This window comes from Echinococcus granulosus (genome assembly GCF_000524195.1).
Source record: "Echinococcus granulosus chromosome Unknown EG_S00063, whole genome shotgun sequence".
Classification (NCBI taxonomy): Eukaryota; Metazoa; Platyhelminthes; class Cestoda; order Cyclophyllidea; family Taeniidae; genus Echinococcus; species Echinococcus granulosus.
Genome location: NW_020170443.1, coordinates 404,557 through 420,059, shown reverse-complemented (window position 1 = coordinate 420,059; position 15,503 = coordinate 404,557). Strand labels below are relative to the sequence as shown.

Genomic DNA, 15,503 nt, shown 5'->3' with positions numbered 1-15,503 from the left:
AAGGCTACTACCAGTTAATTAACTTAAGACTATTACAAAATTACCACTCATGTAAATTTTAAAATGTGGGCTAGTTAAATAATAAAATTTTGCGATAGCTTGCACGACAAAGACTGACTTGTAGCCTTCCTAACTGTCACGGCTTGCGAATAAATATTTTAGTCTAAACATAAAAAATAAACTTCAAAATGAAGTTAAATTATCCTAAAAACTAAAAAACGTGCTTTGATTAGCACATCATCCAGATGTTTAAAGATGTGTAGCTATAAAGGTTTGAAAAAATCTAAACTTTAAGTTTTTTTAATGGAACATGTCGCCGGTCCTTGAATTTAAGAGCTGGGTGATTGAACTACCAAATCACTTTATCTCATACTTAGCATCTAAGGGTTGGGTGTAAAACAAATGATTGACTATATTGCATTTTGGTAATATAAAAAAAGTAATTTATTGCTGATAACTGATTACATTAAAGTATTTATTTAGGTAATACTACCTTTCCACTATCATCAATAACACCGAGCGTAGGTCGTTATCTGGTGTGAGAGGACTTTCTCTAACTCCCCTCATGGTAGCTCGCACTCCCTTAATGTGTTTTCTAGACCACTCCAGTACTAGTTGGTCTTGGACTAATTGCAGTCGGTTTAGTGGGTCGTCAATTGACTAGACAAGTGAAAGGAAAGCAAGTGCAAGACTTAATACGCCTAGCTGGCTTTGTAGGTTGCATTTTGTTCGCCTCTTTGTTCATGTGCATTTTGATATTTAACTTATCTGTTTTATCTTTATGCCAGACAACTTCAAAATACTATAAAGGTGGATTTGAACGTAAGATGTCCCGTCGCGAAGCCGCCTTGATCCTAGGTGTTCCGTAAGTTACCTTTTATCCTACTTGTTTTGTTCCGTATATTTTTACTTCTGGATTTTCTTTCTGATATTTTGTGTGGTTTTAATCTTAATGATATTTATTTTTATTTTAGGCAGTCAGCAAGCAAGTCCAAAATCCGAGAGTCTTATAAGAGGATAATGCTTCTGAATCATCCGGATCGAGGTAAGCGTACAAGTCGTAGCTCCAAATGGTTTTCTATGTTTAAATTGATTCAAGTTATATTTTTGATGTATTAGGAGTTCACTTTAAGTTTTGAAGCTGAGTTTTCATTTTTGACTAAGATTAATTTATTGCACTTTTCTCAGTTAAGGAAATGCGGTCGTTTCCAGTGTTCCCTGAGCCGCCATTATAGTTATTTTTCTACGATGCCTTTTCAGCTATTATTTGCACCTTTGTTTTCTAAATATCCCATTCTCTCATGAACGTTGTTTTTTTGTACGTGTACCTTTTGGTCAAGCTGGCTTAACTATGCTGCCCCAAAAGTGTATAGTGTTGGTCTGAAATCGTTCCCGAGAGACTCAGCAGACTTAAAAAGTGAACTCTTTTTTTTATTCCAGGAGGGTCACCCTATCTAGCAGCGAAAATCAATGAAGCAAAGGACTATCTCGAAAATGAAAAGTGAATAACAACTACCTCTTAACAACAATTATCTTCTGTATAGCTTAACTTTGTACTATGAAGATTAGATCCCAAAAAAGACCTTCGATTACTTCTTGCATAGAGGTGCAATCTTTTCAAATTTGCAAATAGGATTTCACAAAAATATGCGTGTGTATAGGGTGGTTGTATATATGGAAGTGTCAGCTAATTTCCTACAAACTGTCCATCCTCTTGTCGATATTGGGATTCCATGTAGGGTGGAAGAACCGTTGGATGCGGTCTTCGGGCATGGGTTATTGCATAGGTGGGTACGTTGGGCAGGTACCTCTCCCCTGCTATTGATGACGGTGTTGTTGTTGCCATTCCCGTAGCATTCGTTTCACCCCTCCGGATTCGAGCTTGCACTTCCAACTGTAGCTGGAAGCGTCCGGACACAACAACATCCTCCGTTCGCATATTGCAGCCCTCTGAATCCCACTGGCTACTGCCACTGCCCACTCCTATTTGCTGAACGTAGACACTAGGATCGGGATAAAATTCGGGCTGGTAGGGAGTGGGATTGTACTGATACGTCTCCTCATAACTCCATGCCGAGGAACTTTGTGGCGCTGCCGGCGGTTGAGACGGTGGCGGTGGAAGCAGGGTTTGTTGTTGCAATTGCTGCTGGTGGTGACTCGGTCGAAGTGTTGGACGGAATAACATGTCCACAACCGGTGGAGGTGGGGCGGGAGGCCAGTAGTTGGCTCCTAGGATTTTGGAGTGTTGCCACGGTGATGTAGGTTGGTTGCTGGGTTGCTGGAGAGGTGATGTGGTGTGGTAGTAGTTCTGGGCGGTACCTTCATCTGGCGGCTCTTTCAGGCACTCACTGCAGTCCTCGACGCTTTCCCGTTCCTCGCCTGTTTGAATCGCTGCAGGGCTGGGTAAAAGGGGGGCATTCAATGGGTAATCTTTATGTACCTCTTTGACACCGCAGTGATTTCTTCATGCTGATCATTTGGGAACTGGAAGGCAGCCACAACAGGTAGTTTCGAGTCCTACTGAATGCTCTGGTATTTGGGTCAAATATCCCTTAAAAAACACCCACTTTAATAGAGTTAAAGCCTCCCACTCATTGGCTCTGGGTGGAAGAAAGAAATTTGTTAAGAGGAAATAAATTCCACCTCTGAATAGGATTTGGTTTGAGTGGCACACACTTGAGCATTGTTGTGGAAAGGCCAGTGGTGTTTGACCTCTCGCAGTTTTTAGCATTAAGTATCACCTATGTGATTGGTAGTGTCATCCACCTACTGTAGTTGACGCCTCGGAAAGCGAATGCACAAAACCTGAATAGTCGTAAAGGAGCAAATTAATTATTACAAGTGACAATACGATGAATAACAGCGTAGTTCGTCTTTATGCGGTCTTCAAAGTATCGGCTACTCTTCGAAACACCTTAGTGAAGTTTACTCTGTCGCTCCACATTGTAGAGGCATTCCAATTGATTCAGCACCGCTTGAATTTTTAGTTAAGCTAACTCCCAGCGCCAAATCACATATAATTCTTGGGATATTCACCACGGCGTCCAGCCCCTCTTATCCAGAATGGAGCTGTTCACTTGCTTTTTTTCCCCACGTACTCATTGGTCGGATGTTTGGGAATAACACGGGCTTTCTCTAATTGTCTAAGATCCTTCTGAAACAATATCTCGGTAAGGTCGTCGGTTGAAAAATGACGACTGGTTAAATATTTCCTTGAATCTTTGAAACATTTCCTTATACAAAAATATTACATATGCAAGGTTAGTGCTAAATGGATTGTCCTGAAGACTCAAGCATGCATGGGTTGGTGATCGGTTGTACTTAGGCCCGACATCTTTCTACCAAGTATGCCATGATCACGCTTATTCTGAAGTGAAGTTGGCTGCGAAACTCAGGCTGCAGTCACGATCGCAAAGACTGCGGAAGGCGTATCTTGACTGCTTCAAAAGAGCGCAGAATTTGGCGGGGTGAACCTGTCTCCTGTCAACGCCTGGAAGCTTTAGGTGGAAACCATTATTGGCTGTGAGGTGGTGTTCCGAATGCACCACTGCGGTGAACACTCAAACCAACACGCAACGCATCCTAGCATATGTGTCTGGAGACAGTAAAGTACTGGGATAGCTACATGGAAAGAGGTGATGCCATCTGTTCGGAATCAAATAAAACATTGGTGAACTTAAACATAAATTTAACGGTCAGTGACGTGGCAGTTCATGCTACAGTAAGCGCTTATAAGTCTAGCAATTCCCTCAAAAGGCTATGAAATGCACCATGATTCAATAAACTAATAGAAATAGGAGAAAATAGTAAAGAAATGAGGAGTAAGCAGTGCGTCCTACCTGAATCCATTCCCGTTGGTTCGTGTCTCAGCAGCTCTGTCACGCTGCCGCCGATTCTTGAACCAATTGGAAACCTGAGTGGTGGTTAGTCCAGTGAGCTCGGAGAGCTCCCTTTTCTCCTTAGGTGAGGGATAAGCATTGCGATGGGTGTACCAGTCACGTAGAATAGCTCTTGACTTCTCCTTAAAGCAGTAACTTGTCTCCTCGCCGTCCCATATTGTTCGGGGAAGTGGGAACTTGCGTCTAACTCGATACTTTGCTACTGCTCCTAACGGTCTGCCCTTAATTCGCTCCTCCTCCATATAATGCGCCTGCATCCATAGGTTCTGCAGACGCTGATGCCAAGTCGGGGAGAATGCATGGCTTTCCAAGATGCCGTACAAATCCGCAAATCGTCCCTCGTTAAAGGCTAGCGTAGCTTTTGCGCACAGTAAACTTTCGTTATTTCCGGCTGAGTCGCCAATACTTTCCACGAAGTGTTTCATGCGTACATAATCACCAGATTGCTGGAGGATATCGCAGATGCAGGAGATCTGTTCATCGGTGTAGGAAAGTACCGCGTTTGATGGCGGCTGCTCGTAGGCGCTTGAAGGCGCATCACACCAAAAGTTTGGGACAGACGAAGAGGTAGCGGAGTAGGCGTAGTGAGAGGAGTAGGAATTTGACACTCCGGGTGTTGGAGAGTATAAGTTTCTAGTGCCAATGCTAGTAGTGGTGGTGGCGGTAGCTGTTCTGCATTTGGAATCTGATCGCTCTACTGTTGCTGTTGCCGCCGCTGATGCTGATAATGATGGTGGCGATGCAGTAAACATGACTCGCTTACCCACTCTCTCTATTCTGCTCAGATTACTTCGAATGATCTCTTGTTTCATCCAACCTGGGTAGGCAAATAAAATGTGACACCCTGCACGGATGCGTGCGTGCGTATGTGTGCGTGTACGCTGCCGCGTCGAGGCGCCATTGGTTGCACCTCTACGCTCTCGTCTTTAGCTCCACCAATCCCACTTCGCCTTCTCCCCAAGCTTCTGTAGCCACTGGTCTTTGTTGGGAATGATCATTAAAGTGGAAGAGCGTCGAGAAGTCTACCCGAAGGCGGTTCGCCTCCTTGACAGCTTGTTGTTAGACGCTTAAACAGGGAGAGGATTAACAGCCAATTTCATAGAAGTGGAACTCAAAATTTTGAGAAAATGTGTGCATTTGATCCACGTGGTCAGTAGCTGTGGCAACGGACGCAGTTGAATTCTAAAGGCATCGATAGCAACCGAGGAATGACGCACGTGATAATTGTTGCAGTATGTCATACTGTGAGGCAAAACACACTCAATGCGGTGAAGTGGGACACTGTGCGTGTGTGTGTGTGTGAAATATGACACCTGTTGCAGGAGTTTACGATTTCGCTCATTCACTCTCACCAGCTCCCTTCAATGGCCCACACTGCTGGCCCCGATTGGAGACGATTGAGAGAGTCAGGAGAGACACTGGGTGGACGCTAATCGTTGTCGGAATAATCGTGCTATGAGTAGGGATGCATGCGAGATAAAGCATTCCCTAGACTGTGCACACCTTTTCCCTCTGCAAAGCCTTTTCACATCCTTACTCACACAGTAGTATGAACAGTCAGGCAGAAAGGATTATAGTTACAATTTCTAGAATTAAACAGCTACCCTAAAGATTGAGGGTGAGAGCTAAACTAGGATGGCCTGCATGAAAACCGAACCTCACTCCTCTCTTTGTTATGGCTTACTTGATCACAGCACACCCTTTTACATGAAGTCTATCAGCACCTTTTTGCCATTTTACACTTAGGCATGAAATACTCTACTGCTTCAAATGACGATTGTCTGCATCGCTCAACTCTCCGAAGTAGAATGAAGGCTTGGATTGAATTCAAACTCTTCTAGTCAGCTAATTGATCTGTCTGTTGGTGCGCCTTGCACCGACGTGTTAGATGGATAGAGAACCGACTCACCACCAGCATACCCCTCTCCTCCCCACAGAGCACGTGGTCTAGTCAGCAAGCTAGGTTGATATTGAAAATGCGAATACTAGGCTTATTCTGCTCATACAGTGTTAGACGGGGCCTTATAAGCCCTCTGTGTTATCTTAGACGAGCAGACATTGGGTGGGTGCGGGTGTTGTCGTGGTTGTAGCGGTGATGGTGAAAGTGTAATCTGAGAGCGCCATTCACTAGATATCCGACGCCGGCCAATTCACGCCTCGTTTGAGGGACATTTGCGCATTCCGCCTACCCTTCCGCCTTCTTGTTAGCCTCTACGAAGCCTGCTAGGGACAACTGTGTCTGCTTTCCTCTAAGGAAATGCAACTTCACTTAACAGCTATCCCCCCATTTTCATCACCTAAGCCTCCAGTAAAGTGATCATTTGTCACCTTAGTTTTCTTACAAACTTTACAGTTTGGCTAAATTTAGCAAAGGTTGATCAAAAAATAAATGAAGAATGAAAAGGATCAATTAATTTTATGATTTGTTTTGCATTACGGTTTTGGCACTGACTTTTGCACCTAATGAAGGAGCGTTTGTTACTTGAGGAGTATTATCAAAGCCCTTAATTCTGCATCTCTTTAAATAAAGATTCTTTACTACTTTGATGATCTGAGATTTTTTGTAATCCCCTAAAATATAAATCAGATGGATAAACTCCATAAAAGTGCTTTAATTTAGCTACTGTCAAATTCGCATACCAAATTGTATAATTTTAAATAATAATAAACTTATTTGCAATTTGGCAATTTTTAAAACCTTAGTCTTTGCAAAAGACTACATTGTAGACCTCCATGCTATGTTGAAAAATAAAACCAGTTTATCTCTTGAGTAGCGAATATTTACGGGGAAGTGGTACGTTAACTTTGGCTCTCTTCTTTTTAAAAATCGAAGAATTTCGCTATCCACAAGATGATTATTTATTGCCCGAGGATTTGAAGTGCCAAGGGCGAATAGTAACCATCATCGTCCTGTCAACTGATTTTTGAAAGAGTATCAATTATGTTCACTTATAGAATGAAAAGGGGAAGAGAATTCACTGGACCATTTTAATGCAAATTGACTATATAACACCAAATTTCACTTGTGAATATCCCTAGAAGCTGGATTACTTGGTCACTCCGCACCCGAAAAACTAATGAGTTTATCTAATTCAGCACTCATTTGCATAGTGCGACGAACTGCACACGCACAAGTCGCTGATTGGTCTGCTAAGGTGGATTTGTGCAGTTCTGATTGGTTAATGGAGCGAAGAATGTGAAACTTGATTCTATGCAGAGAATAATAACTTCCCAAGGGATATCGCCCTTATAGACGAGACCACGGCAACAAACAGACAAGTAATAATTATCGGTTTAAAATAATAGAATTATTACTAAAGGTTCAAAACTTCTGTTCATCATTTTCACCGGCATCAAATGTGGAAGATGTTATTTCTGCGTCTACAACCGTTGATACTGCATCTAGTTGTGCAATCTGTTACTTTTGAAAAGCTAAAGATGATACGACTTGTTTTTTTTTCTACTAAAGTTAAGCAGGTACAAAATGTAAAGCGCATCCTCATCCACGTTAAATAAATTGTAATCCTTAGACTTATATATCTACTCGTTTTTACCAAAAAAGCTGAACCGGTATCTGAAAGCATGTTATTTTAAAAATGGTCAACACTAAGTTCAGTAACAAGGCAAGGCTGATGCTATTTTGCAATACACAAATCTAAAAAGAATAGGAAACTTTGAAAAAAGAAGTTGGTATAACCGATACAGACAGTTGGACGGCACAGAAAAGCCAACTTTAAAAAAGGACCGCATAATCGTGTTTTAACTAGCTTGTCAGAGAGATATTACCTGCCAAACTATGCGTATACTAAGGGCATTCGTCGTAGAACGTTACCCAATCCTCAGGGGACGTTAAGAATAATTCCAGTCAAAAATCAGGCTTACTTTTAATTTTGTCCTTTTAGTATTGTGATGATCCAAGAGTCTGACTGAAAACAACAAGTCTGACACTAACAGATAAGATTTCGATTGTTTAAACCCTTTGAATCCATGATTTCAAGCCACATCCATTGGTACCTTCTCGGTTATTAACTAATCGCAGTTCCTGATTACAAACACCGTCCGCCACCATCCTTCTATAACTGCAAGGTTTGGGTGGTGTTAAACGAAGGGTTTACTTGTTAGCATCAACTTTCACTTTTCATCCGGGGCTTTACTTGTGGAAAAAAACATTAACCGCTAATTGTGTAGTAACCTCTCTCCTCGTTCCCATCTGGATTACGGTCGACTCAATAATTCTTGTTTTGCAAACTCTCAGAGTGCTTCACCACGATTTGCTTTCGCCCCACCGAAAGGGCGACGACATCAGTCCCTAAAAGCGGAAAATCAACGACTGGTCTTCAGCAAAATATCTTATTTAAAAAGAAAAGGATTTTCTTCCAGTCCATGGTAGATCAAATTTCGTGGAAAAGAATGTGACCAGGTACACTCATATCCATCCCAACTACCTCTAGATTCAAGGAAAATGCGGATAAAGTTAGCATGGAAAGCTCACTTGAGCGGCTAGGTTAAACCCTGGGCCGTGAGCAAGGCATTGGTTAATTCCCACCAGCAAAATTGACTAGTAGCCACTTGGATCACTAGCTGAAGCACAAAAATGTGATCCCGTGTGAACGGTTTAAGTGGTGAAATTCGATCTTTGCACTAATTTCAAATGCCCCCTTGCAAAATCCCCCACATTCTGCGTGTACGTGTGATTTTTCACACTGTTGACAAGAAGCCCTTTTTCCTCTTTTTAAATGAGAAAAAACGAAGACAGGAATTAACAGTAGGTCATGCATTTGTTCTTCTTGTTTAGACAATGTTGGATAAATAATGTAAATAGATGCGTAGATAAAAGTGATCTATGTACATAGGCAGTCTATGTGAGTATCATAATGCTACTACTATCAAACATTTAAGTAGAAAAAAAAAATTTAAAGCTCGGCGTATGAGATAAAGTGATGGAGGAGAGGGGCCTCCATAAAAAAAGGAGGGTAGACATGATGGTATTCACCAGGAGGAAAGATTAAATGCAAACGCTAAGTAAAGTTGCATGCGATCATTTGCCCTTTTATTTGCGGAGAGTCATTGCCACTGTTTGGAGGTGGTGGAGTCGTTCCAATGAAAAAGTTGCGCCTTCTTAATTCCCGGCCGATATTGTGACGGTTTGGCTGCTGCAAAGCAACAAAAAAGCCCCAGTGAGTGTTACATACCAACTAAAGTAGTTTAAATTGCCGTAAAGGTTGGAATAAAAGTGGACCGTTTTTTGATCACAACACGGGAGGTCGTTTTCATGGTGTTGACAACGTCAAGAATGCGATTTAAGCAATTGGACAATGCAGCGCTTTAGCGACTCTTCTCAACTAGTGTTTGATCAGATCAACGGTGAAAGGACTGATGATGAAACGGTTGCGCTATTCACAACAGAAATTTAGGTTAACACCAGTGCTAATCACGGAGGCGGGATGCCCTGTCACCTTCATTATGAAATCAAATCGCAACAGACATGGTAAACGTGGCAAAAAGACTTTGTCAAGTCACAAATCACTTTTCCAAGTGCAGCAAAAGCAGAAATATTGGCGAATTAGTAAATAATTCTTTTGATAATATCACCGAAAGTAAAGACACCGCAGATGCAAACAATGAAAGGACGACTTTGGGCCAGCGGGTTGCATAACATTTTGAGCAAATAGGCGTAGAGGTGGCAAAGACGTCTAAATTAGTAACAAATCTTTCACTTTACCAACCCATTCCTGTCACTACTTGACCAGAGTAATGACACCTTCGTAGGAGATTTCAGTGATGATGATGATGATGGTGATGATGATGATAGCGGCAACAAGGGGGTGGCAAACGAGACAAAATCACCAGAGAGAAGACATTTTATCAACCTCAGCACCAACATAAATGGTTTCACCTGCGTGGGCCGTTGGTGTGATAACAATAGCTGTGGCGTGAAGATTAACAGTCTACCAACCATTCCATCTCCACGGTGTTACCGTAATAATAAAAAAAACTGGATTTTTGGAGTCACATGAGTAAACTTTACTGCTGTCGGAGGATGACAGAGCATCTCAGCTTCACCACATTCTTACATCATTGATACCCGTGCCAGCGGTTCTATAAGGAATTACAGAAGGGGGAGGGGGCTGGAAACCGACACAGCTGTAATCATCAAGGCCAAATTACAACTGCCCTTGACTCGCTACAGCCGAAGTTATCATCGCTGTGCTGTGTTCGAAGTCGCATGTATGGGTTGACATTCTGGGAAGGGGAGGTAACGCGTTCGTTCGGACAAAAAAATACCTCACCCACCATTATGACGATGTCACAGACACTGCTGCGGTAGTAGCCTCCCCTTCATTAACGTCAAATTAGAAATTTCGACTAAATTTAAATGTGTATCACGTTAATCTATTCCTGCTATCTTTTGAGCTGTGAATCAACACACAACCACCGACCTGTGCTTGGGGATGTAGGCGAGGGCAACCTATTAGAAGTGGCCGGGGCGGCGGAAGCAGTGGTGGCAGCAGCATTGGTGCCGGGAGATGCCGAGGCGACGGAGGCAGCGGAGAGTTTTTTCTCCCGAGCGCGCTGATTTTGGAACCACACTTGGATCACCCTTACTGACAATCCGAATTCCTCCGCCAAGGCCTCACGAGCCTACATAACAGCATCAAAGATACCAAAAAAAATTAGCAAGTGGGGCATTTCAGTTGTGCTAACAAAGCACGGTTTTGACAAAGAAATTATCCAGCACGTTTGCATGAAATGGCAAAGACGAATGATCCGACTCTAGACAAGGGTGAATATTTTAAGGAGACGCACTCTTTTGGGAGGTCGTGGATTCTCCTCAAACACGCGTTGGAGACGTGCGCGTTGCTCTGCCGAGAGTGTGGTACGACCGCGTTTGCAGGCGACAGCAGCGGCGGAGACCGAGGAGGGTGCAATGGGAGCGACGGCAGCAGTGGAGGCGGCAGAGCCGCGGAGACAGTCGGGTTTACAGACAGGTGCCCCGGTTGTGGGATCGCGGGCGTACTCCACACCCACAACCAGTGGTTCGTGACACACTGAGCAGACGAAGCAGGAGACGTGGTGCACCTCGGCGCCTGTTCGCATGCACAACTCGTGGCTCAGCATCGGCTGTTTGCAGGTTGCGCATTTTGTTGCATAAAGCCTACAAACGCACAGGTACTGGTTGGAATGGAAGGTAGTACACCAAACCCTTCTATTCATCCAGTCATTGCGTTTATTAAAACAATCAAAAAGATTGGAGTTAAACCAGGAAAAAGTGACAGCGCACTGACAGCTTGGCAGTCCATTAGAGACTGGCTAAAAAGGAGGCAGAGACTGCAACAGTTTAATTTCTAAATTTCAACGACTAAGAAAATCACACAGATGAAATAGCACAGATGTCAGTTGAAATAATTCAACTGGTCATCGGTTAGACAAAGAGAAAAATGTAATATTTCGTAGATACATTTTCTATAGCCAATATAACCATAAAGTTAATCCCAAGCGCCAGAATATGGATGTGAAGCCATAGAATGGGACCTACCTATGGTAGTCCTGTCGACAGAGCAGTCGGCCCTCTAGAACGAAGCAGAACTCGCTGAGACTGCAACCACAGACAGCACAGAGGGCGCAACGCGAGTGCCACAAGCGACCGCGCACCTGCACCACATACTTCTCCTCTAGTGGCCGGTGACACTTGATGCAGAGAGGCAGGCTGCCGATCACATCGGTTACACTTCCATCGCCTCTGTCGAAGCCACCTCCGACACCGACACCGCTGCTGCAAGTGGGGATGGCTCCAGTCACTTTGCCTGCAAGTAAAGGCAAAAAGATTGGCATTCAGGTACGACCAAGCTCATGTACGGCCGTTTTTTTGTAGTTTCAAGGGAAGTTGAGGCAGAATGCCATTGTGTAGTAACCGAAAGTAGGTTAGGGCAACAATTCGGTAACGCGATATCCTCCGTAGGATGAAAAAGAATGAGACTGTGAAGCAGGTGTACATTCACCAATCTTATAAGCAAAAGAAGTACTCCATTAAATGGATCGAAAGGTAGGCGAACAGAAGAGCCACATTGTCAAAGGAAAGTCAAGAGCCTAGACTTTAAGTCAGCATGGCATTGAGGCGCTGGGTTATTTACAGCGTAATTTAAATATGAATAAAATCACAGCACCATTACAATATGCCATGTTAGCGCCAAGACGCCCCATAAACGCCCTTTTAGTTTTCCAACACCCGTAAACCAAGACACCATGTCAATTAAAATTGTCACAAAAATGAATAAGAACAAATGCCAATCAAAATTAGGTCACAAGAAGGTTCAGACGCCTGAAAACAACAAGACTAAGAAGTGCCTGAGCAAGACTGAAAGGTGAATTTTCGCCAAGATGCTGTACGATTATTGCAACGGTTTCAAGGGTAATCGACCTGGCAGTACTAGATTGCGTGTCAAGCAACTATTCCAGTGGTACTTTGCTGGACAGAACAAGTTCAAACGAGATCACACACTGCATGAGAAAATTGATGATGTGTAAAATTGCTACGCCACACCCATTACGACCTCGAGAAGAGAAAGCCGCTAAGCAACGGTTGCGACATCAAGCCAATCTGGCCCCAGGTTGATAAACAGCCTATCTCGCGGTTTGAAAAAATTAATCAAGCTAGGCGAAGGAGCCTCAAAGGTAAGCTAATAAAATACTTGACAAATCGTAAAGTGAACAGACGAAGAACATGGCGTTGGAAGCAAAGAAGATCCCAGATTGATGCAAAGCACAGTGGGGAAAGTTGAACGAGAGATAAGGATAAAATACTGACAAGTTAACAGCCGTGACTGGGAGAGAATTACCCCGAAAAGGCAGCTCTCACGTGTACAAAGGTGAAACTAGGTATTTGAATAATATTTCCAAGGACAAAGAATTGTTAAACGGACACAAGGAGGTAAATAACTGGGAGGCCGAGCAATAATTTAACGTCAGTGGCGATACACAATAGGAAAACAATCAAAAGGACAATAAAATACGGGATATTTAGAGCCAAAAGGCGCGGTTGGCAAACAATAGACGCATATTTACTTTAAAGATACCACCGAAAAATTTGCAGCACCGAGTCTATTAAGGGTGTAAGAAACGATCAAGCAAAAGGACTCCCGGAAAGAACATTGAAAGCAACAACAGGAAATGCACTGAAGCACAAAAAGACAACCCGATTGTCTGAAGGAAAAGGAAAAAGTGATGACAGCACTGCACTACTGTTCTCGTGGTTTAAAGGATAATTGAAGCCGTGAAACTGAAGTGAAAGTCGCAAGGTATAAAGAAAGCAAAATTGAAAGGTATTTACTGTCCGCACAATACACGTACAGAGGGCAGAGATTAAAAGACACACTACCTCCAGGAAACTTAACAATCCCAGCCCCAATTTTGGAGGTAGAAAACAGGACAGAGCAATGCTTACCATACAAGAGTGATGAAAACATAAAACCTGAAGTTCGCCTTACTTACGAGTCTGGTAGTAAAATGGAAGGCCAGACATCAGGTTAGCCTCCCGACACTACCTTCAAATTTCCTTATTTACTATGAGGGCTAATCAAAGCAAAATAGGGTTAACAGATTGAAAGTAGACGAATAGACGCCACAATAATTGAGTCAAGAGGCTCAGACGTAGTCGGGAATTCTGGAAAGTCGATTAACTTCAAGGTGGATAATATAGCTAATGAAATAGCCAACGTCGAGGATTACTTCTGATATAAAAACAATTTACAAATCAAATGGTACAGCAACGCTTGAATTTTGAAGCGCATTAATGATGGGTAAAAAGTGTCTGTCAAAACAATGCTTTAAACCGAAAGCAAAAAGTTAGACACTGGCGGATACAGCCACCGTAACAACCGTCAGAAGAGTAGTCACTTTGGCTAGATCTGCAAGACCAATCAAGCAACTCCAACTTTGAAATTGCAGAATTCTTAAGGCCACAACAAGAAAGATGATAGTATTGCTTATAAGACAACGAACCTAAGTAAGCGATGTTTTTGACAGATTTCATCAAGCAATAACTGACAAGTAACAATCTTGCAATCCACTTAACAATCGGGGCACACTCTCAAAGAGAATGGCAAGCGCGTGACCCTAATGCACTAATAATCTGAAAACCACTCCAGAAACACAACAACAAGTCATTCCTGGATGGACACACCCTTATGGGAAAATCATAAATCAGCATCGACTAAAAATATAATCAATGGCAAAAGAATTCCAGAAAAGCAACAACACACAATTGACAGCGGGGGAAGATGGCTCAGTCACAAGAGAGATAAACCGATATTTCCAGGCGAAACTGCAAATTTAATAAATATCGACATAAAAGTAGGGTCCAGCAAACCTTAAAAACATAATATGAGGGGCTTTGTAACACTTAATTTGATACAAAAATGCTGCACGCGTAAATTTGGAAAGATGTAAGTAACAAGTAAAGTCAATAAAAGACGAAGTTACAATACACAAGCTTGAGAACATTTTTCAGCGAGGAACCTACTCTAAGGGATCCTTATTGATTAGACCGATTTTTTCCAAAAAGTACTTAAGGTTAGACAGGTAAAAAGATCAAGAAAAAATTGGTGGCTGATTGCTGGAAATAGGTTTTAATAGCAAAAGCACCGAAGTCAAAAGGAAGGATGAACTCCAAATCAAATTAAATACTTGTTTTGCGCAAACGTTTTCCGAAACTAAGAACTGCGGCTGATAGACACAAAATGAGTGCATATTTTAAATATCAAACAGATAAGAATATTATTCTGCAACCAAAACGGTATTTTCTACTAAAAGGAAAAAAGCACTTTTGGACGCCTACCGTAACTAATAAGAGAGCATTGGTGGAGCCTACTGATGTTTATCCTGTCTGATATCTGAACCGTAGCAAGGAACAAAAACAATGAATTATCCAAAAAGAGCATGACAATAAAGGATTTAATACATAAGCTAACCTAAAGGTACTCGCGAGAAAGAACCAAGCACACTTGACATCCGACAACTGGCCAATGCCCGATGCGACCTTTAGAATCACATGATTGTCCATTAAAACTGATATAATTACACAAACGATTACTTAAATGCAAAACAGGAAAACGCATTAAACATGACTTAAAACGAAAGCACCTAATTATTTCAAAAGGCTAAAAAACTTTTTAGAACAGTATCAATACTTACCAATTGCCTACAGCGAAATAAATTTTCAACGATCGTTAGGCCCTTTGCATGCAGATTATCAAGAAGTACGTTCAAATTTGTGCTAAACAGTAAAAAGAATCTTTTTTGACTTGATTTTTACAAATTGCACTGGCATTCAACGTAATGGTCTTTGGGCCGTGCTAGGTGTATCGTCCCAAGACTTAACTGAAGACAAAAAAAGGCATGATACTTAGTAAGAATGTATATTCAGCATACAAAAGGCATTTGAGGTATTGGCATGACCAAAAGGCCAGCTTTCCTGTCGTAGTAAAATAGGAAAGTCAAAAGTCGCTCTTCTCCGAACCCCCCAGCTAAGTAGCCATAGTGTAGTGTAATACGATAGTGGTTTATCCCTCGGTTCTGGTGAGGGGCCACTTTTGGACTTTGAATTAG

General features: G+C 42.3%; 3 protein-coding genes across 3 annotated transcripts; 1 reads left to right on the top strand and 2 right to left on the bottom strand. All coding sequences in view use genetic code 11, as the record gives it.

The window, feature by feature from the left end:
- Positions 1-310: 310 nt before the first annotated feature.
- Positions 311-1,505, top strand: EGR_06799 (Mitochondrial import inner membrane translocase subunit TIM14; the record flags this gene model as incomplete). The annotated part of the gene is made up of 5 exons (XM_024496048.1): positions 311-340; positions 600-713; positions 789-865; positions 975-1,045; positions 1,441-1,505. The coding sequence occupies 5 exons, from the start codon at positions 311-313 to the stop codon at positions 1,503-1,505; spliced, it is 357 nt and encodes a 118-aa protein (XP_024349588.1).
- Positions 1,506-1,687: 182 nt separating this feature from the next.
- Positions 1,688-4,651, bottom strand: EGR_06798 (Homeobox protein SIX1; the record flags this gene model as incomplete). The annotated part of the gene is made up of 2 exons (XM_024496047.1): positions 1,688-2,399; positions 3,840-4,651. 2 exons carry the CDS (start codon positions 4,649-4,651, stop codon positions 1,688-1,690), a joined length of 1,524 nt encoding a protein of 507 aa, XP_024349587.1.
- A 4,312-nt stretch (positions 4,652-8,963) lies between these two features.
- Positions 8,964-14,836, bottom strand: EGR_06797 (LIM/homeobox protein Lhx1; the record flags this gene model as incomplete). Its single annotated transcript, XM_024496046.1, has 5 exons — positions 8,964-9,049; positions 10,340-10,541; positions 10,707-11,055; positions 11,437-11,704; positions 14,734-14,836. The coding sequence occupies 5 exons, from the start codon at positions 14,834-14,836 to the stop codon at positions 8,964-8,966; spliced, it is 1,008 nt and encodes a 335-aa protein (XP_024349586.1).
- Positions 14,837-15,503: the final 667 nt, after the last annotated feature.